This window comes from Salvelinus namaycush, chromosome 6 (genome assembly GCF_016432855.1).
Source record: "Salvelinus namaycush isolate Seneca chromosome 6, SaNama_1.0, whole genome shotgun sequence".
In the NCBI taxonomy this organism is placed as follows: Eukaryota; Metazoa; Chordata; class Actinopteri; order Salmoniformes; family Salmonidae; genus Salvelinus; species Salvelinus namaycush.
Window position 1 is genome coordinate 36,171,373 of NC_052312.1, and position 24,982 is coordinate 36,196,354.

At 44.4% G+C, this 24,982-nt stretch overlaps 1 protein-coding gene across 2 annotated transcripts; it reads right to left on the reverse strand.

The window, feature by feature from the left end:
* Positions 1-1,715: 1,715 nt before the first annotated feature.
* Positions 1,716-23,695, reverse strand: LOC120049934 (leucine-rich repeats and immunoglobulin-like domains protein 3). 2 transcript variants are annotated; one of them, XM_038996445.1, is made up of 19 exons: positions 23,211-23,695; positions 19,604-19,675; positions 19,410-19,484; positions 13,186-13,320; positions 12,859-13,002; positions 12,342-12,485; positions 11,925-12,068; positions 10,868-11,011; positions 7,292-7,372; positions 7,049-7,120; positions 6,353-6,424; positions 5,941-6,104; positions 5,007-5,360; positions 4,502-4,783; positions 3,854-4,306; positions 3,399-3,560; positions 3,074-3,214; positions 2,655-2,927; positions 1,716-2,470 (listed from the first exon to the last, which is right to left on the reverse strand). In XM_038996445.1, exons 1-19 carry the CDS (start codon positions 23,411-23,413, stop codon positions 2,205-2,207), a joined length of 3,381 nt encoding a protein of 1,126 aa, XP_038852373.1. In that variant the 5' UTR covers positions 23,414-23,695; the 3' UTR covers positions 1,716-2,204. The 2 variants fall into 2 exon arrangements, with proteins under 2 accessions (XP_038852373.1, XP_038852374.1); XM_038996446.1 differs by having other exon boundaries at positions 5,022-5,360; positions 23,211-23,694.
* Between the last annotated feature and the right edge of the window lie 1,287 nt (positions 23,696-24,982).

The window sequence follows — 24,982 nt, forward strand, 5'->3', positions numbered from 1 at the left end:
AGGAATAAATAAACAATTTTGGCCTCACCCAAATGTGTGGAGGTAAATTACATCCACACAGGTAATTGCTACATGCATAGTAGTTTGGTGTGTAGTTATAGTAATACATAGTAATAGTTAAGTGCAAAACTATGTTTGCTAGTGAGAAGTCTTATCTGAACAACATTGTGGGGAAATCAACAAGGTATAATCAACCCTTGGTGATAGTTCATGAACTATGATTTTTTATTTACACGGGCAGCTAACTAACTCAGTAATGGGAACAACATATACATTTCCTAGATCCTTGAAAAAGACACGAGTTGAAGTTTGGTTTTACTGACTAATAACATCAACCTCAGCATTCTTTGTGTTCATCAAACAACAATTATCTAGCCATGAATTCACTACACTGTTTAAATTCAGAAAGGTTTGAAGTGAATGCTTGCAGGCTTTGGTAATTCTCCAAGTTGATCAAACATCACATCTTTCTGCACCACCTCATCTGTATCGGGTCATGTTTGTTTGACCCCACAAGCTTCCCTAAACCAATGGGAAGCCTTGTGTTTGAGGACTAGCTTCAGCAGCTGTCTTCCAGGTGTTTAAATGTGTGTGGTTTTGGTTCCACCATCTTGTGCTTATCCCAAGTTCCTCAAAGAGCTGGCAAGACTTCCAACAGATTGTTTCATTCCTTTACACTGGGGTGAATGTATACTCCCCAATAAGCACTCAGTGAATAACAAGGTGTGTCGCTGAGGCTCAAGGACATGGATGGGTTTTCAAACAAACCGCTCTGAATATGATTCCATAAAACAAAAGGTTTAAACAAAACATTTGAATACATCTAGAAAATGTGTTATAACTCAATGAGGTCTTTATAAGCTTTTGTAATATATTCCACATTGGAAGATTGGCAGATGAAGTGGACGGCTGAATTGAATCCCCTTAGTAAGGTGTCTTTCTATAAGCCCACCTCAAAATACCGGCACCACCATCCGAACTCAGTGAATCAGCCATTTTATACACACATCTCCAGTGTGGCAAGACACTTTCCAAGTGCAAGTTTCGACAGCTAGCGGACAAGAACACCTTTTTCCTCCACGTTGAAAAGGAGAGGCCTGAAAAAACAAACCCAAGATGTGAAAAACAAGAAGGGGACAGACTTGGGGAGTGACTCATCTGGTGAAAAGCTTCCATATGCTGGATACAGCAAGAGCAGCAACCCCCACCCTCCTTCCCAGAGACGAAGGCCCAAAGAGGGGAGAGGGGAACCCTGTGACTGGCTGGTTGGGAGAGAGCAGGACCAGACCAGACGGCCAGCTCCAACAGTTCCAGAGACCTCGTGACTGTTCCTTTCCTTGACATGTCTGCCCTAATTTGGCCTTCCATCGATTGTCTCCAGGGTACTGAGTCTACACTGAGCCAAAGACTGAAGAAGCTAGCCCTGAACTTCCCACACACACAGACAAATGCCAAACGTACACGCACACACACACACTTTCCCAGCGTACACTTGTTGGATTCTATTTGGACAGCATGGTGGGGGGCCTCATGGCAGGCGCAAGCCGTCCTTGGAGGTCTGTGGTTCGGCTCGGAAAAGCCACATCAACCCCCCCTTCTCATTCCCGGCAGGGCTTCAGCAATACTCTCTTATACCTCTACTCTCTTTGTCCTCCATTACAGAAGAGTAGTGTCTGTGCATGGTACAGCCATTTAAAGATTGGAAAGAGTCACAGTACTTTTAATGTACGTAGCAGCACATGTTATGATGTTTTATTATGTATAGGTATGTGCAAAGGGGTGCTTAACTCAAAGCAAAACAAAAGCTAGAATAACTGAACAGGCATGGTCGGTCGCACAACACAAAATACTCATTTACAGGAAAAAGTACAGCAAAAATAATGGATTCTACTTTTACACTTAATTTACAAAATATAATAAAATTTGTATAAAAACGTATATATATTCAATATCTATCTTCAATTGAAGATGTTTCCCATTTTTCTTTCTTAAAAAAAGAACAGTCCTCACTGTTAATATCTCCTCATATAATTTTTCAGCATTTTGTAGGCACAATGCATTATCCTTTTACATTCAAGCGTTGCACATTTGCAGTGTCCATCATTGAGAAAGTGTCCATTCACTGAGGTAGTATTTTTTTTGGTCATCCTCATTGTGAAGAAAAACTCAAAGGAATGTCAGTTTGTTTGAACGCACATATTCAGCTATGTGCTCGCTCGACCTTGCTGACTAGTAGCAGTCCTGTTGAGATCATATGGTTTTTCATAGATATTATTGCCGCTCTTTTCCGAATCCGATGTAGAATTCTTTGACTGGACGCTGTTCTTGTCTTCCTCGCGGTCCGAGTCTGTGTCCAGGGCTGCGTAGGGATTCTCGTGTAGCATCATGCTGTTGTGCAGGGCCAGTGGCGGTGGTCCAAGTCCGGGATAGAATTCCTGTTCAGGCCTCCAGGGGGCTTTCCCAAACGTTCCTGCGAGAGGGAAAGACGGAGGGAGATACAGGGTAAGGCCTGAGACATTCACATGTTGTGCTAGTCGTCAAGAAAATGAATATTCAATAAATCACTTACTAATTGAGTGAATTACATTTCTGAGTGGATTTAAAATGTGCTTGACTTGACCCAAATCCATACTTAGAAATGTCCTCAGACATACCCATGAAAGTATTGGAGGAGGAGAGCCTTGTCTCCCGAGGTCGGCCGTACTCGCTTCCATCTCCCTCGTCCATGGAGGGGGGGCCCTCGCCCAGTAGGTTGTGTGGCCCGTGGAAGCTGCTGCTATTGGGCATCTGCATCAGCACACTGGGGCTCCCGTGGTCAAAGGGGTCCTGGAGGGCCCCGCCACACGGATAGTAGTCTCTCCTCTTGGAGCTGGTCAGGCTGCCACTGTAGGAATCTATGCAGATGGGCCGCTGGTCCATAGCACAGCCTGTAGGGGGGGGGGGGGGGAATACAGTGAGCCATGGGAAATCAGATCAGTATGACAGCAACACATGATGATATTGTTTAATTTAGGGAAAAATACTTCTTATGCTACAATATTTAAAAAAATATATATATATCTGTTGCACCAACCTGTGAAAGCCTCTGAGGGTTCTCCGGTGTACATGTTGCCTCTCCTGAGGAGAGAGCTGATGGGTCCTTGGTAATGGCAGAGCAGGGGATCTATGGCCGCCTCCATGTCCGCTTCACTTCCTGTGTCCAGCTGACACAGACCTGTACGAGTCACATGACACATTAGTAACGCATTGATACTTGCCTCAAATTACTTACACTATTCCAATATGTATTCAGGTGAAACAATACACATAGAAAAATGCTCAGAATACAGTTGACTGATGCATATATTCATAACATAAAAAGTCTCCATGCATTTCCAATGAAAGAGCTCCTCTTCTACCATTCATGTCTTTAGGTTGCATGTAGAATCCACTCATGGAGGAAGCCATGAACTGGTGGTTGCCACTGCCACTCTCTGAGGGGACATAGCCATCTTGTCTGTCGGCCAGTGTGCCCTGAGAGGACAGGTAGCTGGGGATGTCTGCAGGCAGGTTGGTCTCGTCTGCAGGGAAAACACCAGAGAGGGAAAAGTCTCAAAAATGTTTTCATAGAGAAATACAATAATTATAATAATCTGTTCACGGCAATGGTCTGTCACTGATTCATTTCAAAGCATTCGTAAAAGGTGTTGTTTTAACAACATGCCAGCCAAAGTATGTGGAGCTGGAGCCCAAAACTCAAGCTCCCCCAAAAATGTTATTTTCTGTTTGAAGGAGGAGGCAACATGGGTATGCAAGTACTGAACTCCTCAAAACCAATCCCGTGCTGACAAAATAAATGGCACCCTCTCATCACCTGTGTTGGTGACGCTGCAGTCCTCGTTGCGCCGACGCGTATGGTAGATGATGACCACCCAGACCAGCGAGGTGCCCACCACGCAGCACACCACTGCGATGATGACGATGCCCATCGTGGTCCAGCCGTCTGAGCCTACGCCTCCCGAGGCGCCCACCCCCACGTCACAGTTAGGGTTGGGCAGTACGGCTAGGCGCACGTTGCCCCGCTGGGTGCCCAGCGTGTTGGACATCTCGCACGTGTACTTCCCGGCGTCGCCCTCCGCTGCGTCCACAATTATGAGCAGTTGGTTGCCGGCGGCGAAGAAGTGGCGCTCTGTGACCACAAGGGGGCTGTCGTCTTTGGTCCAGTTGAGCCTGGGGGAAGGGCTGCCGCCGGCGATGCACTGGAGGACCGCAGTCTCCCCTTTGGCCACGGTGCGGTCCATGAGAGGGCGCAGGAAGGAGGGCGTTTCTGGAGGAGAATGGGGTAAGGGGGAGTGTTAGCTGCCTTACAGTCTCAAAACGCCTGATTTATATGTCGATTTGTGGGGGAAAACACTCATGGAATACCATAAAATAAATTAGATCTGTGTCAAAATGAAGCGGCGCCCACATATAAATGCAAAGATCTTTGACAGCTGGTGAAAATAGAAAGAACAATTCTCACCTAGCACAGTTAGCGTAGCGTTAGCTGATATGGCTCCGGCGGTGTTCTGGGCGGTGCAGCTGTACAACCCGATGTCCTCTGTCTTCACATTCACGATGAAGAACACATCGTCCTCAGGCATCACGTGCATACGGCGCTCCCGGGCAGCGGGGAAGTCCGTGCCTCCGTCTTTCTGCCAGGCGATCTGCGGAGACGGGTGACCCACGGCGGCACACTCCAGTCTGGCCATGGCACCGGCCCGGATACTCAGGTCCATGGGCATCTTGGTGAAGGACGGAAGCACTGGAGGGACAAAAGGGATGGACATTTTATTTGACATCTAACGGCAGCACCACTTCAAGAGCAACATCAAAGTTACAAGGTTTTGCAATGTCAGTCATAATGAGATTCCTTATATGTTCGTAGGGCCCTCCAAGTTGATATTTGCAGTGTACTTGTGCACTGGTTCGTCATAGTTTATCACGCTGAGAGTTATACTAAGAAAGACAAAACTCATTTAACTTACGGTTATTTAACTTACTGTTGACAGTGAGCTTGGCCTTGGTGGAGTAGGAGGAACCAAAGTGGTTTGAGATGACACACTGGTACTTCCCCTCGCTGGTGAACTCTACACTGCGTAGCTGCAGTGTGGTGGTGTACTCTGTAACCTCTGTTTCACGGCCTTGGCCTCCCCCTTGGGCTCTGAGGTGTGCCTGGTTGTGGATTTCAGCGTCATTCAGGACCTCATTGTCTTTCTTCCAGGCAAAGGTCATGGGTGAGTCGCTGGAGCTAGCCGCCGAGCACACGAAGGTGACGTTGGTGCTTTTGATGGCCGACTGGGTCTCAGGTTGCACCGTGATCTGAGGTTTGGGGAAGTCGTCTGGTTGGAAGACAAGAGGGGAAAAACATTAGTTTCCATTTAATGTGAATGGGGCTAAACTCAAATTGACATTCATTTTGAGGCTAACCAGTTTTTGTTTAAACCGTGATGGTCGACAAACAGCTTAAATATGGAAATTATACTATTTTATCCGCCAAGATTCAAACTACCTGACTGGAGAAATGTTGGAAGCTCAGAAGGCAAAGCACCTCAGCTCTAATAGTAGTCATTACTTAAAGAAACTGATCCCAGAAATTCCTCAACAAATATTTATTTTCTCCCTGCTCTCTCTGACTCCACCCGGCCAAGCTGTTAACTCACTGAGTTTCCACATGGTCCCATTACAATGCTGGCTCCATCAGAGTGTCCATGAGTTGAAGGAAAATATGGAACAATCTGGGTCAGTTCATAAAATGGAAAACCTGTCACGGCTAAATGGTTGTTTTTAACAAGGGCTACATTAAGAGGCTTGTGTGTGTGTGTGTGTGTGTGTGTGTGTGTGTGTGTGTGTGTGTGTGTGTGTGTGTGTGTGTGTGTGTGTGTGTGTGTGTGTGTGTGTGTGTGTGTCAGTCACACTCACCACACACAAAGTCCTCCTGTCTGACGGTGAAAACGCTCTTGCCCTTCAGCATCAGGGGATGGGCACAGCTGCCGTTCACGTAGGGCAGGAAGGTCTGCTCCGCCACCCACAGAGGAAACCACTTGAGCTGGCAGTCACACAGCAGGCTGGATGTGTTCAGGTGCCTGGGGGGGGGGGGGGTACTGCATTAGAGCCAGGAATCACAAGAGAGACCCAGCACAAACATGATCCATAATACTTGAGCAATTATAGTCGTTCCATTTTAAGATAATCACTTTTATCAGTATAGGTGCTTTTGAAGTAATTGTCTATGAAAGATTCTTTCCTTTCCTCAGTTAGTCCAGAACCGTGACTCTGGTCTATTGGCATTGCAGAATATAAATACAGTGTGACTGAACCCAGAGATACTTACAGTTCCTCAAGCTTCTTCATCTGCACAAAGGCATTCCCTTGGACTGACATGATCGCATTGTTACTCAAATCTCTGAGGAGGGGGGGGGGGGAGAGGGAAGAACGGATGGATCAGAACTATGGGAATGCACACACAAAGATGGCAAACTTTCCCCTCCGTCTAGGCCTATCTGGAGGAAGACTGCTAAAAACTTCAATAATCAGAGAGAGAGAGGGAAGAAAAGGTCTTGAGAACTATAGAAATCTGGGCAGCACCGTGCTTTGTTAATCAAGAGGGGCCGACTTCAGCTCCTTTGAGCTCAGACACGACTGGGGAAAAAAGTTAATTACAATCAAATGCAGCTGTTTCACAGATAGAAATACACACACAGATGTGCACATACACACACACTTGTACACAGAAAGCTGCACACATGAGCATGAACACACAGGCGCACACACACACACACACACACACACACTCCTCTCGCCATGCCTAAGCAGTTAGTGATCAATAGTCTCTCCACATATGGAGGTGGTGAATACCAGACAGCTCTGTTTTTCATCAAAGTATGGACAAGAAGCAGAGACAATAAGGTTGTGTGGTTCTCACTAACAGGCGTTGTTTCTCATGGTTATGGATTCTCCCATATTTAGTTAACAGCTTTAGGACAGTTGAGACAGACGTATGAGGATATTGATTCGAAGGTCAACTCACAGGTGCTCCAGTGTGTCCAGGCCAGAGAACGACTTCTTGGTCACCGAGCGGATTTGATTTCCTTGAAGGAACCTGAGAAAAGTATATTTGAGTTTTCATTCAAATACAGTAATTCATTTGATGAAAAGAAGCAAATACTTCCAGTTAAAATCTGTTCCCATGGTCCATTTTATAGTTTCTAATCTATCTCCTGAAAACCAACAGGTTAGAAGACAACGCCATGGTAAAGTCAAGCCTACTCACAGTTTCCTCAGTTTGTCCAGAGCAGAAAATGGTCCGTTCATGTCTTCAATGGTCCAGGAGATTTCGTTGTTCTGCAGATCTCTATTTCCAGAGAAATAAAAACAAACCACATTGTAAAAATCCACACCCAGAAAACACTGCACTTATTATAGTCTTAACAAACCTTGGTGCGGCTTTGCGTTTCGTCTGAAGGACGAGAAAGAAGTCAAAGGCTTTACATTTGTATTCAAAGTGGTCCCGTCACTGGAGGATGTTTCTCGTTAACTTTGTTTTCTTAAACATTTTTGCGATGGTTTCTCCGTGTCTCGCAGCATAATAGTGCTTAATTTGCAATGCAACGTGTTTAACAGGGAGGAACTCAAACCCACACGTCGGTGCTACTAAATTTAGTGGAAAATTATACGTTTTTAGTAATGAGTTTAATGGCTGGGGAATTTAAAAAAATAAACTAAATATCAAAGGGTTTTAAAAATCTGAAATATCTTTCAAACTAACTGAATGTCATGTGCACACAGCAGTACATCATGTCTGTTAGAGATTTGCTGGACGTCTTCGCCCTTCCCCCGCTCCGTCTCTCTCAAGTCTCTTTAAATACTTTCAAACAGCTAGTTTCCTCCTCTGCATGCCTGGTTACAAATGATTGGGGTTGAGGGGGGGTGGAGGGGGTAGAGGAGTGGGTTGTGGAGAGGGGATGGGGGGTAAAGCCCTCTAAGCCACCCCAACTCCCCGTCCACCTACCTACACACCTGCCCTCTGCTGACCTTTCACGCACAGTTAACATTTGGTTCCATTTAAGAGAGGGACAAGGGGCAATGTTATGGAGCTGGTCTGGAGATGGGGGGATGGAGCGGTGGACTCAGTCTCACTCTGCTGGCTTGTTGAGGTTTTTATGTGTGGGGGGAAACCACAGGCAGTACGTTCAGCTATTTCACATACCGAAAACAAACAAGGCAGAATATTTCCACTCACGCCTCGATGAGTGTGTAGAGGGACAGGGAGCGAAATCCAACAAGCAGGCAGCATCTGAGAAGTTAGCTAGCTGCTAATGTACTCTCATAGATGTGAGATAGAGCTTCTCTTATAGAACACAAAACAATGATAAAGTGTAGGCTGATGAGGCCTCCCGAGTGGAGTAGCAGTCTAAGGCGAGGCGTCACTACAGACCCGGGTTCGATCCCAGGCTGTGTCGCAACCCGGCCGCGAACGGGAGACCCATGAGGCAGCGCACAATTGGCCCAGCGACGTGAAGGTTTGGCCGGCCAGGATGTCCTTGTCCCATTGTGCTCTAGCGCCTCCTTGTGGCGGGCCGGGCGCATGTATGCTGCTTTCGGTCGCCAGCTGTACGGTGTTTCCTCCAACACATTGGTGCGGCTGGCTTAAGCGAGCAGTGTGTCAAGAAGCAGTGTGGCTTGGCGGGGTCATGTTTCGGAGGATACATGGCTCTCGACCTTCACCTCTCCCGAGTCCGTACGGGAGTTGCAGCAATGGGACAAGACTGTAACTACTAAAAGGGGTGAACTATATATTTTGAAAAGTGTAGACTGATGACTGTAATAACCATGTCACTGACGAGTTTAAATCAAGTTCATCCCTAAACTCTCATGAGCCTTGAGGCTTCTCAAACAACTTCAGGGGAAACTAAGAACCAGGATTAGTGATATTAACCATGGCAGACCAGCTGGCTGGTGTGTTTACGGACATATTCAATCAATCTTTATCCCAGTCTGCTGTTCCCACATGCTTCAAGAGGACCACCATTGTTCCTGTTCCCAAGAAAGCTAAGGTAACTGAGCTAAATGACTACCGCCCCGTAGCACTCACTTCCGTCATCATGAAGTGCTTTGAGAGACTAGTCAAGAACCATATCACCTCCACCCTACCTGACACCCTAGACCCACTCCAATTTGCTTACCGCCCTAATAGGTCCACAGACGACGCAATCGCAACCACACTGCACACTGCCCTAACCCATCTGGACAAGAGGAATACCTATGTGAGAATGCTGTTCATCGACTATAGCTCAGCATTTAACACCATAGTACCCTCCAAACTCGTCATCAAGCTCGAGACCCTGGGTCTCGACCCAGCCCTGTGCAACTGGGTACTGGACTTCCTGACGAGCCGCCCCCAGGTGGTGAGGGTAGGTAACAACATCTCCACCCCGCTGATCCTCAACACTGGGGCCCCACAAGGGTGCGTTCTGAGCCCTCTCCTGTACTCCCTGTTCACCCACGACTGCGTGGCCATGCACGCTTCCAACTCAATCATCAAGTTTGCGGACGACACTACAGTGGTAGGCTTGATTACCAACAACAACGAGACGGCCTACAGGGAGGAGGTGAGGGCCCTCGGAGTGTGGTGTCAGGAAAATAACCTCACACTCAAAGTCAACAAAACAAAGGAGATGATTGTGGACTTCAGGAAACAGCAGAAGGAGCACCCCCCTATCCACATCGACGGGACAGTAGTGGAGAGGGTAGTAAGTTTTCAGTTCCTCGGCGTACAAATCACGGACAAACTGAATTGGTCCACCCACACAGACAGTGTTGTGAAGAAGGCGCAGCAGCGCCTCTTCAACCTCAGGAGGCTGAAGAAATTCAGCTTGTCACCAAAAGCACTCACAAACTTCTACAGATGCACAATCGAGAGCATCCTGTCGGGCTGTATCACCGCCTGGTACGGCAACTGCTCCGCCCACAACCGTAAGGCTCTCCAGAGGGTAGTGAGGTCTGCACAACGCATCACTGGGGGCAAACTACCTGCCCTCCAGGACACCTACACCACCCGACCGATGTCACAGGAAGGCCATAAAGATCATCAAGGACAACAACCACCCGAGCCACTGCCTGTTCACCCCGCTATCATCCAGAAGGCGAGGTCAGTACAGGTGCATCAAAGCAGGGACCGAGAGACTGAAAAACAGCTTCTATCTCAAGGCCATCAGACTGTTAAACAGCCACCACTAACATTGAGTGGCTGCTGCCAACATACTGACTCAACTCCAGCTCACTTTAATAATGGATATTTATGGAAATTGATCAAAAATGTATCACTAATCACTTTAAACAATGCCACTTAATATAATGTATATGTATATACTGTACTCTATATCATCTACTGCATCTTGCCATCTTTATGTAATACATGTATCACTAGCCACTTTAAACTATGCACTTTTATGTTTACATACCCTACATTACTCATCTCATATGTATACACTGTACTCGATACCATCTACTGCATCTTGCCTATGCTGTTCTGTACCATCACTCATTCATATATCTTTATGTACATATTCTTTATCCCTTTACACTTGTGTGTATAAGGTAGTAGTTGTGGAATTGTTAGGTTAGATTACTCGTTGGTTATTACTGCATTGTCGGAACTAGAAGCACAAGCATTTCGCTACACTCGCATCTGCTAACCATGTGTATGTGACAAATCAAATTTGATTTGATTTGATTTGGCTAATACACTCACTGCCAGTGGGACGTTGAAAATAATTATTTAATGCTTCGGCCCCATTATACAAGTAATTCACTGAAATTGAGTTTAGCCGTCCTTATTCAAACTTACAGCATCTGTAGGTGGGAGAGTCCTCGGAAGGCTCCGTCTGCGATGAAGCTCACACGGTTGTTCCCGATGTGGAGTTCGTCAAGCAGGCTGAGGCCCACAAAGCTGGACTCCTCCAGTCTTGTCAAGTGGTTGGACGAGATGTCCCTGTCGGGTGGAGAGAGAAGGAGCATCAGCATCACACTGTTCATAGACCCAGGGCAAATGGAAGGGGTGTAGAAATAAACAGTTGAGGTAGAGGATAAACTGGCCTCAGATCACTAGGAACGTGCACCAAATCTAGCCAGATAAGTCTGTGAATTACCAATAAGTACTTTGTAATAAGCATTAATAACCACTACTAAAACATATTATCTAATTATTATCAAGGCATATCCAATAAAAAACCTTTTGGTTATAGACTATTTTAAACTACGTTTTGAAAGTTAGATTGTACCTTGCACCGCTGGTCTACTTTGTTTAACCGTATGCAGACAGTATAAAAAGTATTAACTTTGTACTAGAAATCCTCAAACGCAAGCATCAGACGAAAAAACGAACAAACCAGGAAGAAGGCTAAAGAGTGGGCGAAAAAAGATCAGTCAACTGCAAATTTGGTTAACTCAGGTTCACTTGATAAGAGAAATGGAAAAAAAAAAACTCCCCTTTCAGAAACCAACAAAACATGGCGGACTTAGTAATTGGCCAGTGCCATAAACAACATCAACAACAAAGGAAACAATATGTCGCTGCAGACACTCTGGTTGTGAAATCCCCCCCTCCTCTCCCCCCTTTCTCCCCTATAGACGTGGCGAGGCATTAAAGGAAGGGGGCTATAGTGGCGGGGGTGAAGTGGGGGAGTAATACTTTGTCAGGAGCCCTGCATTGGTGTTGGCACTGAGCACTAGGGGTGGAGGAAGAGAGGGGGGGAGTGGAGAGTTGGAGACTGTGAGGAAGGTGGGCGAGAGCAAGGGAGAGATTGAGAAAGAGAGAGGTGTTGGGAGTTCACAGTGTGAGTAGGAGAGAAAGCGAGAGGGAAAAAGAGAGGGAGGGAGAAGAAGAAGAAAAAAGGGTCACTCACAGCTCGCTGAGTTTCTGGCAGAACTCCCAGGCGTCGGGCCGGATCCGGCTGATGGCGTTGTGGCCCAGGTGGAGCTGCTGCAGAGTCAGCAGGCCGTACAGCCAGCCCTTACTCACCTCCGTCAGGTTGTTGTAGTCCAGCTGCCTGCAGGGACACACAGAGACATACAAACAGAGGTCAGTCATCAACATATAGACATATAGACACACACAGACAGACAGAGATGAAGACGTATGTTAGCCTGGACTGATACCACACTGTATAGGCTATAGTCAACTATCGTTGTCTAGACATATGGCTACAAATATGTATCAAAGATAGTATGCAGACACTTGCACCCAGACATATGCTGTTAAGTCCACCAATGTACACTAGTAAAAAATACACATTTTCTTGTCACAGAGGACAGTTACTTACAGGACCTCCATGTTACTGAGGCCCCAGAAGGCTCCATCCATCAGGCGGCTGATACCGTTCCTCTGGATCTTCAGCGAACGCAGCGCGTGCAGACCGTGGAACGTCAGGCCTTCCACCCTGCGCACCCGATTCCTGTTCAGCTCCCTGCAAGGTTGGACCACAACCAGACCGTAAGAGAACCGCAGCATCATATATGCAGGGAATGATTAAGAGTTCACTCAACTCAAGAAGTGAGTTGAAAACGGAATCTAATTCATCTGAAACGGAATCTAATTCATCCAAGAGAAGCCAAGAAGATGTCAATGACTGTTGGAAGAGTGGTCAAAGAGTGGTTGAAGATGTCAACACACTGTCAATGAGTGCAGTAACAATGCATATTTCAGGAAGTTCACAGAGCAGTCAGAGAAACATCAAAGAGTAGTGAAAAGTCGTGGACTGTTACACAACCGTTCAAAGAGCAGTCATAGTATAGTTTGTGGTCAACCCCAACAGCGCTCAAAGTGCAATTGTCACTTACAGGTGCTGGAGGTTGGGGAGCTGGAAGATCTTGGCAGGGATGGTTGAGAGGCGGTTGCGGTTGAGCCTGAGGACCTGCAGAGTGCTGGACAGGTTGACAAAACAGCCCGTTTCCAGGGTGGAAATGCGATTGTTGTTCATGATACTAGAGGAGAAGAAAATACATAATGAGATATTGATCACATAATTAATTCCAAAGAGGAAAAACGACCAAACATTGTTGTACTTCCACCAAAATTGTACTATTTGATCCAAACACTTATATAGTATTCTTGGACGGAGTTTAAGCATGCATTTTAGTTAAAAAGGTCCAAACGGACGGACTCACAGGTTCTTGAGAGGCAGCGCAGGGAAGGAGTCAGCCTTGATATCCACTATGCTGTTATTGCTGAGGTCCAGGGTCTCCAGGCCTTGCAGGGGCCTCAGCTGCTCCAGAGAGATCTGCGTGATCCTGTTGTTTGCTCTGAAAACACAGATAGAACGGCTCCAATGAACGATAGAAAATACTGTGTATTTTAACAACGCGGGTCACCAGTCTAACGTTTCCAGACATACAAACACTCAGAGCAGTCAATTAGCGGGTGGTATTAAAAAAATGACCAACTTCACCCGAGCGTTCCCCTTGACCCTCGCTACCCCTGTTTTCCCATTATTATTATGTTAATATTAGACATTTTTCCTAGAACATTGAGTCTCTCCCTGAACCATGAAAAATAACACAGTTCCCTGGTTGTCTAGGAAAGGGGGGAGGACGGGGCAATACTTGGGCTAACCAATGTCACTCCTCATCTCAAAAGGTCAAAACAGCCGTTTGGTTTAGTGCTGTGTTATTTTGTTTATAAGGTAATTACTAACAAGGTATTTAAAAAAAATAACCTGCCAATTACTTGGCTGATGAATACCATTCCCTCAGTGAAAGCATGCCTCAGCAGAGGCTGGCAATTTCCTGAGCTGCACGCCTCCTAAATTGCAGTGCAGGGACTGCTTAGTTATAAACAGTGCCTGTACAGAGCCGTCTTTGTGTATGGGCCTCGACGGGTAGAGAAAGAGAGAGCGAGGGAAAGGGAGAGTGAGGGAAAAGAGTAGGAATTCCCTCTAATACACCAGACTGCAGGCCCCATTTCAGTATTAATTGCAAGGCTAACATAACAACAACCCCCCCGCCCCCCAAAATGTATAACTTGTATTAACGCATCAGTTCTTCATTTTATCTTCTTTATGATACACATTTTTTGTGCATTTTCCTGATACTGACCAAAGTGAATGTTAGCGTTTTCCCTATACTGTGCATGCATGCAATGCACACGTCAACATACAGCCCTTTGGAGAAATGGATGAACATTGACATGGCTGAGAAGTACTGGTTTATGTGAACACTAGTACCCTTCAAGAAGCTGCCAATAAGAAAACAACAATGAAACGAACACACTGAACCAGACACAAAGTCTCAAACTGGCTCAGCTCCGCTGTACGCCTGGCCAATGCGAGACTAAAAAAGCACTGAAGATACAATCAAGCGAGAAATTGAGCACAGTGGCAACGTAGCTTCTCAGTCCATCATAAAGCCTCAGAAAGTGGGATCTTTGACTTGGACAGAGCAGTCATTTTCCACACATTTCCCTAAATCTGCCATCCATACCTCTCTTATGACTAGGCTCCCCACATTGAGACAGTAACACCCCTTGGCAGCCTTACCACCAAAACATACAGAGGAAAACAGACGAGTGTGTCTGTCAGTCAGTCCAACCTGGAACAAAGGCAGTACCAGGAGGATATATGGATAGAGGCCCAGGGAGGAGAGGCTGATGGGGTGTCTGGGGCACGTAGGGGTAGAACCTGCCACAGCACGTCCCTCTGCCTAGCCTCCGGCAAGGCCAAGACTCAAAGCTTGGTTCTATGCCAACCGACTGTAAGAGTGTGGGGCTGAGGGTGGGGGTAGAGGGTAGGTTCTGGGAGGCTGAAACCCAATCCCCTTTTTTTCATTTTAAACACTCAGTCACTGCCTAAAAATGTTTTTATTTCATTTTTTTATTTTTATAATAACACAATTTAGGCAACTGCCACAGGCTGAGCTAGGTGCAGTGCAGCACACCACCCGCAGTAGAAAGGGTACAAGACAGCCTTTTGTGTGCAGATTTGCAAAGAACTTTCCACGCACCACGGCCTCTGTGGTCCCAAACAAAAGGGGCACACACCACCTGGGCCTGGGTTTACATGTTCCCCTGACTGGTCGCTGAGAGAAGAGGAGAAGAGGGGCTGCGAGAGAAAAAAAGAAAGAACCTGTATTTCCAGTTTTGTGGAGCCCCGGACTTCAATATATTTTGAGGGGAGGGGGCAGTTGGAAAGCAACTGTCAACGCTGGCTGCTCAGTCCATGTTCCTCTACAAAAGACGGACTGACCCTGGGGCCTGTCAGCTGGAGGGAGGTGTGATGTGGTGGTGATGCTGATGATGATGAGTCCCTGGTCTTTGTACCCCAACACCCTCTCCCTTCCCCCCACAGTAAACATCTGGCCAGCTGTGGAGCATCACCCTGAAGCCTAGACTCCACGACCAGACAACTCATATATGAACAAACCTTTTTAGCTTGAGTGCAAATGGGCCAGATACATCAAGGATTCAGTTTAGCTGCATGTGATGCTAACCCTCAGCTAAGTTCTGGAGAATGAGCAGCCCCTCCACCGGAGAAGCCCCAAATACAACATGGTGTCCCAAGCTGATGTTGTTAATGCTTACTCTCTGACACACTTCCCACTTGAACCCAGTGTGCTGCTACAAATGAGCCTCTCATATGGCTTTGAAAACTTGACATGACCCATATGGAGCATAAGAATCCATAAAAAAGTAATGTCATGGGAAGTACAAAGAAAGGGAAAGGAGGATACCTAGTCAGTTGTACAACTGAATGCCTTCAACTGAAATGTGTCCAAATCAGAGACCACACAAGTCAACGCCTTTTATAGCCCTCATGAGGACCCCTATTTTGAAGGATGTGGTCAAGACCATCTGGCAAAACATGGACTACACACAGCAGAGGCCAGCCCTCTCCAGATAGACAGAGAGATAGGCTAGGTGAGGACCTACAGGAGCTGTTATGGCTTCACTTGCTTGAATCTCAGAGACCACTGAGCAATTAATTGAACCCTGTTGTATTAACCTGTAAGTACAACATACTACAGCATCTCAACACCCAACCAACTCTAACCTTAAACATTGTGGCAGATGAGGACTGTGATATCAACTGAGACTGTGCAGTTGAGGCCTACAGGGAGAGACGTGAAGGAGAACTTGGCTACGGTCCATTCAACAAAACAGTTTTTCTCCATCTTTCTCTACTCCCCTACATCTGCCCAGAGATCTAATGAGAGCTTTTGAAAGGCCAACCTAAACGCTGTGTACCGGAGAGTTCCATGTGCTTATCTGTTGATCTCCACCTGTCTGGCCAACTCCACGGACAAACAAGTGGGGCATTGTCCATTTGGACGGCACACACTTCAAATTTGTTTAACCAATTTTCTCGCAAATAAGGTTACTATGCACCGTTATGTTTATAGTTTCAAGACCTGCCTGTCATTCTTGTTTGGGTCTCTTCAGGTTTTAACTTCTCATTTTAACACACATTGAAATGTACGACTAGGGGAATTTAAAGCATCTATCAAACTGTGCTTTGTTTATTCATGGAATGAAGCAGGTAGCACATGCATGTGTCCCAACTTGAGGAAACTCCAAGCCTTTGGGTATAGTAGACAACTTAATAACTATTTGAATAGAAGGCGGTGTACCCTACATTAATGGTAAGCTGATCCTAGATCAGCTGAATTGTGCTGCTAAACTCATTAAGTGTACTCTAAGGAATTGTATTGATATCAGTCAAAAAAAAGCAAACATTAAAAAAATAAGACCACACAGCAGCACATCTCAATTTGATTTACACTTGTGTCTAATTTGGCAGTTTTCGAGCAAATCTACTCCATATTTTTGGACTGTGTTGCCTTCACACTCTGAATTTGTTTATCTGAAGAAATATGACCTACATCAACAAGACCACAGTGTGAGACGATTATAGACAGGTGACGCTGCAACAGAAATGTTCCTTTTTGAATTAAAGAATAAAAAAATCCACATAAATTATAGCTAAACAGCAGAAGCAGCTGTCAAACAGATACACACATACGCAAACAAGTTACCCCAAAGGCAGCAACACTCCACTTTTTAATAACGCAATGATATTGAATCAACAACGGAGGCTTCCTAATCCTGAACCCCCCTTTTTTTCTCTATTTAGTACAGTCTGATTTTTTCCTTCCATTCGCACATACTGGAGATTTTCTTCCCCTTCCTTCATTTCTCTGGCCTGGGAGGGGAGTAAGGGGAAAAAAGCCCCGGGGTATCGAATGCCACTTATTCAAACAGCCAGGCAGACATAGCGGCAGCTCTCGTCAACTTCCTTGACCCCACAGCCCAGAGTAAAAACAAACGGCAATAACCCTGCAGCTGGTAGTAATTGAGTCGTGATCATCTTAATTAATTGAACAATTTCCCAGGAATTTATGGTAGGGGATGGGGGCTTTAACCAGACTGCTGTGAAACCACCTCTCGTTGAGTTTGGTGGGCTCTACAAATTATCTGGTGATTCCAGGGCTGATTAGGTATTTGGAGAAGACGGTTTGATGGAATCTCTGTGTATGGAAAAGGTAACTAAGTTGGAACTGGAAAGAGCTTAATATTCTGCTTATCTACCAATTCATTCTTTCTTATAAAGTGTTAGCTCTGTGGGTAACTAAGCTGACAGATATACCTGGATGTCTTGCTTACAAAGCGTTTGGCAACAAACATTGTAACTTTGTAACTCAATATTGCAATAACCTAAAATCTACTAAACCAGTGTTTCCCAACCCTGGTCCTCAAGTACCCCCAACAGTACACATTTATATTGTAACTCTGGACAAGCACACCTGATTCAACTGGTCAACTAATCATCAAGCCCTCAATTAGCAAGAACCAGGTGTGTTTGTACAGGGCTACAACAAAAATGTGTACTGTTACGGGGTACTCGAGGATCCGGGTTTGGAAACACTGTACGAAACCAACAATATAACTCTTTCTCTCATCGTTCAACCATGTTTCCCTTCAGACAGACGTTGTGTGTTATGTATCAGTTATAGCACTGTAGTTGATGCGGTCCTACTGCAACCTGACAATGTACAGGAACAAAGTCGTGATGATGTGTTAACCGTGTTATTAGCCATTTGGGTCAGATGCTAACGCAGCAGCCCTGCTTCTCATTACAGGCGCCAGTCAGAAAAATAAGTCATCTGATGGCTTCTCAAAACTCTGTTCTTATTCCAATAGGAAATACCACACACATATTCTCCATCAATGATGCCAATACCAGCAACAAAAAGAAAGAGTGGGGAGAGGGATTTTGTATTTAAATCCCCCCTCAGAGATTTTAGTTGCCGAGTAGACACTAAGCAGTGCAACTGGGAATACTATGCACGCACTCACAGACACAAATGAACACACGTTGTGGTAAGAAAGTATGAATTGATCATTCCCAAATGCACATTGAGGATGACAACTAGGCTGGCTGACATACTTTGGAACATTCAATGGTGAAATCTATTGGAATTGTTCTCCTATTCATACATGATATGTCTCAATAAGCAACATCAACCAAATATGCATCTTGAGTGGAGAATTGAGAGTAGAGGGGAATACTATTGTACAACTCCTAAAACCTCTGAATGTTGTCTGACCGATGTTTACAAGTTTAAAAATTCATCAGACCTACTGGAAATCAAACATACCCTGGTGCACTGTATTTTGCTTTAGTTCCAGGTAATACCGCCAGCCGCATCTGTGGCCTATAGGCTATACACCTAAAAGTCTGAAGACAAATTGACTAATAGCCGACGTCTGAAACCCCTTAGGCTTCTTTCTCTGGTGTTACTGCTTGTCAAGTTCAGGCTTGATGAGGAATATGCCTCTTCTAGTTTTGGAGATGGATGCATTCTTGTGGGGGAAAAACGTCCTATCCATTGATTTTGTGAGACATTGTGCCGGGGGAAAAGTTTGAAATCAATGCCTTTGAAACCTCTGACACTGATGGGTCTATTTGTCTTTGAAAACACATGAAAGCTCCACATTGCTCCATCATGTTCTGGGGCCATCCTACTAGGAGTGTATACAAACACTCAACCTCCAGATGGATGAAATACCACACTATTCATACAGACTATCTATAACGGAAATGAGATGGACAGACAGAAAACTCTAATCTTACAGATCCTGAATCAGCACTTATGGAAACACTGGAACCGCCTCTGGCGATTCCATTTTTAACGATGACATTCATTTTCAGACATGTGACTGACTTGTCTCAAACTGGCCGCCATGCCTGGGACAACCCAGTCTGGGAACCAACTCAGCCAAAAGGGGTTCCACCAAGGAGGAAGGAGCAGGGCTTAGCAGCTCTACACTGTTAACTAGCACTGACAACTCTGATGGGTGGGTTGGTGGGGGGGGGGGTTGTTTCAAAAGTAATACTTACAGAATGAGGGTGGTGATGTTTGCCGCATGAGGGCCCAAATCAGGTACCTTCTCGAATTCATTGTTGTTTAGCTTTCTGTAAACACACAGGCACAAAGGTTGTTTGTCACATGTGGTGTGAAGGGGCGGTGGAGGGAGAGTGTTTGTGACTGACGTTGTTGACTCTAGGAAGTACAGAACACAGAGTATACTTACATCTCACTTAGGTGCCGCAGTTTCCTAAACACAGTGCTGTCGAGCGACTGCAATTTATTATGGCTCAGGTCCCTGTGAAGAAAGACGTTTGTTAGAGGAAAGTTACACAACATGGAGGGCCGTTCACTTCACAACCAATCATATACTGGCCTTTCTGTTTTTAAACAGGAGACATAACTTGTCTGAGTGAGCCTAGCCTATACAGCTCCAACTGAAGTAATGTCGGAAAGCAACTGAGTCATTTTCAAAACAAACCACTGTATGCAAAAAAAGTAAAGCTAACCAGCTATAGGCCTAGTTTTGGCATAGCAGCCTTTTTTTAAACATTGAGAGAAAATCCAGCCAGACAAGCTCATGCATTCAATCCGCTCTTGAATCACCAAGCCAAAACAGACAACCAGCTAAATTACGGAAGGGAGAGATTCAATTTTTTCCCCCTTTTTAAGAGGGGGTGGAAAACATGCCTAGAGAAGCCTGCCTGGCCCAGTGTTATAAAGCTGTGGAGTTATTGACGCTGCTTTGCACGATCAACATTGTGGTGCCAGACCCTTTTTTTGGCTTGCCCCCCATCTGGAATCCATCAACTGGAGCTGAGAGGAGGGAGGGAAATAACCTAACAACTGGTAATCTATTCACAATGCCGGGAAAGCGAGTTTCTAAGCCATGTTCTAGATCTGGCCCTGGTTTTATTCTTCAGCAAACAGTTTCTTCAACTCTTCAACAAGAGTTTTACTTCTCTCTCTGAAACTTTTTTCCCTTCCCAACACACAGCTGTATGTTTTTGTTCCACTAATCGGGCCATATGGGAGAAGTGGAGATATGTAGTATCAAAAATGTACAAATAAACCCTGAGGGTTTCTGACACTTACACTTCCTTCAGAAATCCAGGTCCAGAAGTGGACCAGATTAAATCAGTACAGCTATATAGGCTTTGGCCTGTGTCTATTAGACTTGAAAATGTGCGCCACACATTTATCCGTGTCTGACGAGTGAATGAAACCAAGCTATCCATCCTCTTAGTAATGAGATAAGATAGACCTGCTGGTTCTTTGATGTGGTTATAAAGCACTTGGACTAATACAGATTCACAAGGGAAAATAGGTCATTGACTTCCAAGCTGATAAAAGGCATACCCTTTCCCACCAGCTAAAGCTCTCACGTTATAATCCAGAGCGCTTTCTCTCCTTATCTCTGAAGTGCCATAACATAAGGGCTTGATATCACACTTTAACTTTGATTTTTTCAGTAGACACTGAAGCCCGTCTCGCTCATGTAAATCTGTGAAAACTTAAAGTTATTTTATAATGCCAAGTTATTCTAATAGTTAATCACATCTGCTTTTAGTGAGGTGAGAACTGGCTGTGGATGGGATGGTCTGGTAATACAGCAATGTTGAGTGAGTCTCCTGAGAGTGCTTACCTCCTCAAATGCATATTATGCTACATTCCAGGCTATAAACCCTAAAAAACTTGGGGAAATTAAAACTTGTCTAGATTTGAATTGTAAAATCTGTACCCCTCACTCACTCACTGAGAAATCTGAAGCTCAAACTAAATGCTTCTCCCTCCCACATTCACTCCCTCCATCCATCACTCCCTTCCCTCGCTTTCGCTCTCTTTCAGAGAGTTTGTATGAACTAATCCAACAGTGGCTCCTTAATCAGTACCATCGGTGGCTCTGGAGATGCTAATTCAGCAGAAATAATGGGGTGCTGGAAAACAAAGGGCCGGGCAGTTTAAGATGTGCTGGAGAGACACTCGTAAATTAGCATGCCGGAGTGCAAAGAATTTCCCCCCCACGTGGAACTTTTTTTCTCCCTTTTTGGTCGGCTTGCCTTGGTTAAGAGGCTGTGCCTGTGTTTTCTGGCAACGTAAAATGTCCAGAGCAGGCAGCACACATTTTGTAAATGCCAAAAAAACATTCTAACAGGGGACTAACTAGCCTAGCTGTGTTGTGAAATATGAACTAGAAAAAACACAAGCTAGTAGTGAGGATACATCAACATGGTGCAGTCTGAATGGAAGCCAGGCAGGCAGACCTATGAACATCTGCTTATTAATACATGTTAAACAACTATTTGAGGCGTTACCATGGGAGATTGGCCTGGAGTGCCTATGACTTCATTTGACATTATGTATTTATTGTCTTAATAGCCCTGGGGCCTGAAGAGCTACTGAGCTCACAGAATATGGAAAGGCCCAATGATGGTATCACCTCATAAACAAAAGGAAAACAATTGTCATTCAGCAGTTGGTCTCATCTGGGGCCTATTGTAATGGACATCTGTATTCTGCATTAGCTCCTTATCATGATGTCACCTGATATTTACATGCTGAAAAAACAGTTGACCAACCTCTTCAGGTTCAACAAGTTGTCAAAATGAATTGTAATCAATTGTTTATGATGGCATTTTAGGCTCTTCGTTCATGGAAATTGTGATAGCTCCAAAATCCCAAAAGCCTGTTGAAAGTTTTCCATGAACTATATAATGCTGGCAAATGATTGTACCTCACTGCACTAACAACAAACTCAAACGCAAACAGTACTTCCAACTCACTAGCCTACTGATGTTGGCATGTCTTGTTGGGCCTAATGGGTGATTGGAAAAATCCTAATAAAAAAACTCCATGCAGTAGGTAGGCCAACTAATGATTCACTAGTGTAGAAAGACTGATAATGGGACATTGATGTACAAAGGTCATTAGTGTTATATCTTCTTCTAAAATGGCCTGCTTTATTATTTACAAGACTGAGCTTCCCTCTTGTTCCGAGGAGTATGGCTCACATATCCTATAGGTATTCACATGGAAGAATTGTAGGCAGTGTGACATTGCAAGAAATACGTTTGATTTAAATTACAGTGTAGTTCGAGTGCAAAATCCCTATTTCCTTGATGTTTAGAGTATTTTTCTATATCTGAAATAACACCAAATGCTGCTAAGGAATGGTAAACAATGGGGTAAAGTGACCCAATATATCACTAGATCTTTCAGAATTTGAAATCACCATAAATCAATATAAAGAAAACAATAATATCATTCTAAATGTGACAAACACAACTTTATTCAGTAAATATCTCTATGGCTCAGTTGGTAGAACATGGCGCTTGCAACGCCGGGGTTGTGGGATCGAGTCCCACGGGGAAAAGTACAAAAATTTATCAAATCGCTCTGGATTACAGCGTCTGCTGAATTACAAAAAAACGAAATGCTTGGGAAATGGTGTGGCCTGTCATTGCGAAATAGTTTCTAAACAGCAAACCAGTCTTTGGGAATAAAAAGTAAGGATTTAGGACTGATTTCCCTTTCTTGTCGATGTGAAGGGAAATAAACTTTGTTTTCAAACGGTTTCATTCTCTTCGAATCGTCAGTAAGCAACAACGTAACAAAGTTGGCAACAATGTAACAAATCACGCAATTCTCTGCATATATGTAATTTATCTATTCGAGTATTCCATTAATACACTTGTTGTAACTATGTTAAAACCTGCATCTATCAAATTACTAATTTCAAACATAGGTGTGAAAAGTAATTAAGATAGCTGTTCGTATATATGGGTAGTGAAGATAAAATGGCAAGTCAACAAAAGCTCTCTAAATTGACTTACAATTGTACGGTCCATTCGGGAAGATTTTCAGGAATTCCACGCCTTTTCAACCGACTGCAGTCCAACAGGTCTCCAAAACATGTGCATGGAGACGGACACGTCCTTGTGTTTTCATCATATCCAAGTATAAGTTCTATTCGGGAAAACAGTAAGAAAACGACCGCATACATCGCAGCGTTGAGAGGCTGCATAGATGCGGACATTTTAGCCACACTGAAGTCCTCCCCAAGTTTTTGAGAAAAGCGCGAGAAAATCCAATATTGTAAAAGTTACAACCCAAGGACAATGTTGTACGGTTTAGTCAGAGGTTAGTCCTTAAATCCAATTCCTCGACCGTATTCCTTTGACACTATGAACATGTAAAATATTTTTACGGGACCTAAACTTCTCCATACCTCCGTAAAAGTTTTTGCCTGTACTAGCCTACTTTTTGCCTTGCCCTCGCAGCAGCCACTACTTCCAAGCCTCCCAACAGCCTGCCTCTCTATTGGTTGTTGGAGTGATGCGCACCGGGAGGGGAGTGTAGATAGTAGGCCTATCATTTTTTATTTAACTAGGCAAGTCAGTTAAGAACAAATTCTTATTTACAATGACGGCCTACCGGGGAACAGTGGGTTAACTGCCTTGTTCAGGGGCAGAACGACAGATATTTTTTACCTTGTCAGCCCGGGGATTCGATACAGCAACCATCTTACAACTGTTCCAGTTGAATTTTATTCAAATTTTACACAACTTTGTTTACATCATAATGTTGATGATACAAACAGACTGCTTATTGTTTAATGGAGACATTTCACAGAAATATTTGCTAATGTGTGTCAAAGACAGTCTTACCACATATAAAACTAAGGTTTTTGAGAATGCATGGCCAAAGGTCATTTGTTTTTATGACTTATTACTGGTTGTAAATTCACGAAAGCTTAACAATGTGTAATCTCTGATAAATGATTACATTAGCAAGAGGAAGGTTACTTTCCCCTCTGTTTGCTTATTACCATGTGAAATACAACAGGTGTAAAACATAACAGTGAAATTCTCGCCTTGAGAGCTCTTTCCAACAATGATAATAATATAGAAAATAGAACATAAAATAAAAGTTAGAATAAAAACCACCCAAGAACTACTATGACAATTTAAGAAACTCCTGTGTCATTATTTATTACCATGTGAAAGACACAACATGACACTTCATGGCCCATTTTAATGTATTGAGCCTTCCCGTAGGCATAGTGTGAAAGAGCAGTTTCCTGTAAATTCTCTTTTCTGTTGTTTCTCTTCAGTTTATCATTCAATCTCCCATGTTATTAGGTGTGACTGTGGACATACTGTAGGTGTACTTTGGCCAGGGTCTGATACCAGTTGGTTACATTTCCATGAATTGCAGTTCACTCCGTGAGATCCTTCAGGCAAAACAACCTGAATAATGCATGCTTCTAATAAGTCCTGATTGCTTGCAGCATAACTGACTCTATTTCCTCCCCCATTTTTGCCCAATTACAACAACAAAAAACTCACCCCAATTTCGTCCGAAAATTGCACATCCTCTGGCTATCCCAAACGGGCTCAATCTGTCCTTTTTCCCCAAAGTACCTCTTGTTTGGAAAAGACATTGTATTAGCTTTTCCCCTCCAACTCACAATGAAAGTCATTAAGTTGAGGCATGTGTATTGTTGTCTTTAAGCAGTCTCTTGACTGCTTTATTGCATCAATAATTGAAACGGCAAGGTGTGAGACTTGTCCTTCGGCCTAGTTGCCCCAATTAGCTTAGTCAT

Bases quoted from the DNA above. Each gene is read 5' to 3' on its own strand.
- LOC120049934 (XM_038996445.1), bottom strand. From the start codon at position 23,413: ATGTCCGCATCTATGCAGCCTCTCAACGCTGCGATGTATGCGGTCGTT. The intron at 13,321-19,409 runs GTAAGTATTACT...CTGTGTTTTCAG, and splicing joins AACATCACCACCCTCATTCT to AGCAAACAACAGGATCACGC. The intron at 7,121-7,291 runs GTGAGTAGGCTT...TACTTTTCTCAG, and splicing joins CTGGACAAACTGAGGAAACT to GTTCCTTCAAGGAAATCAAA.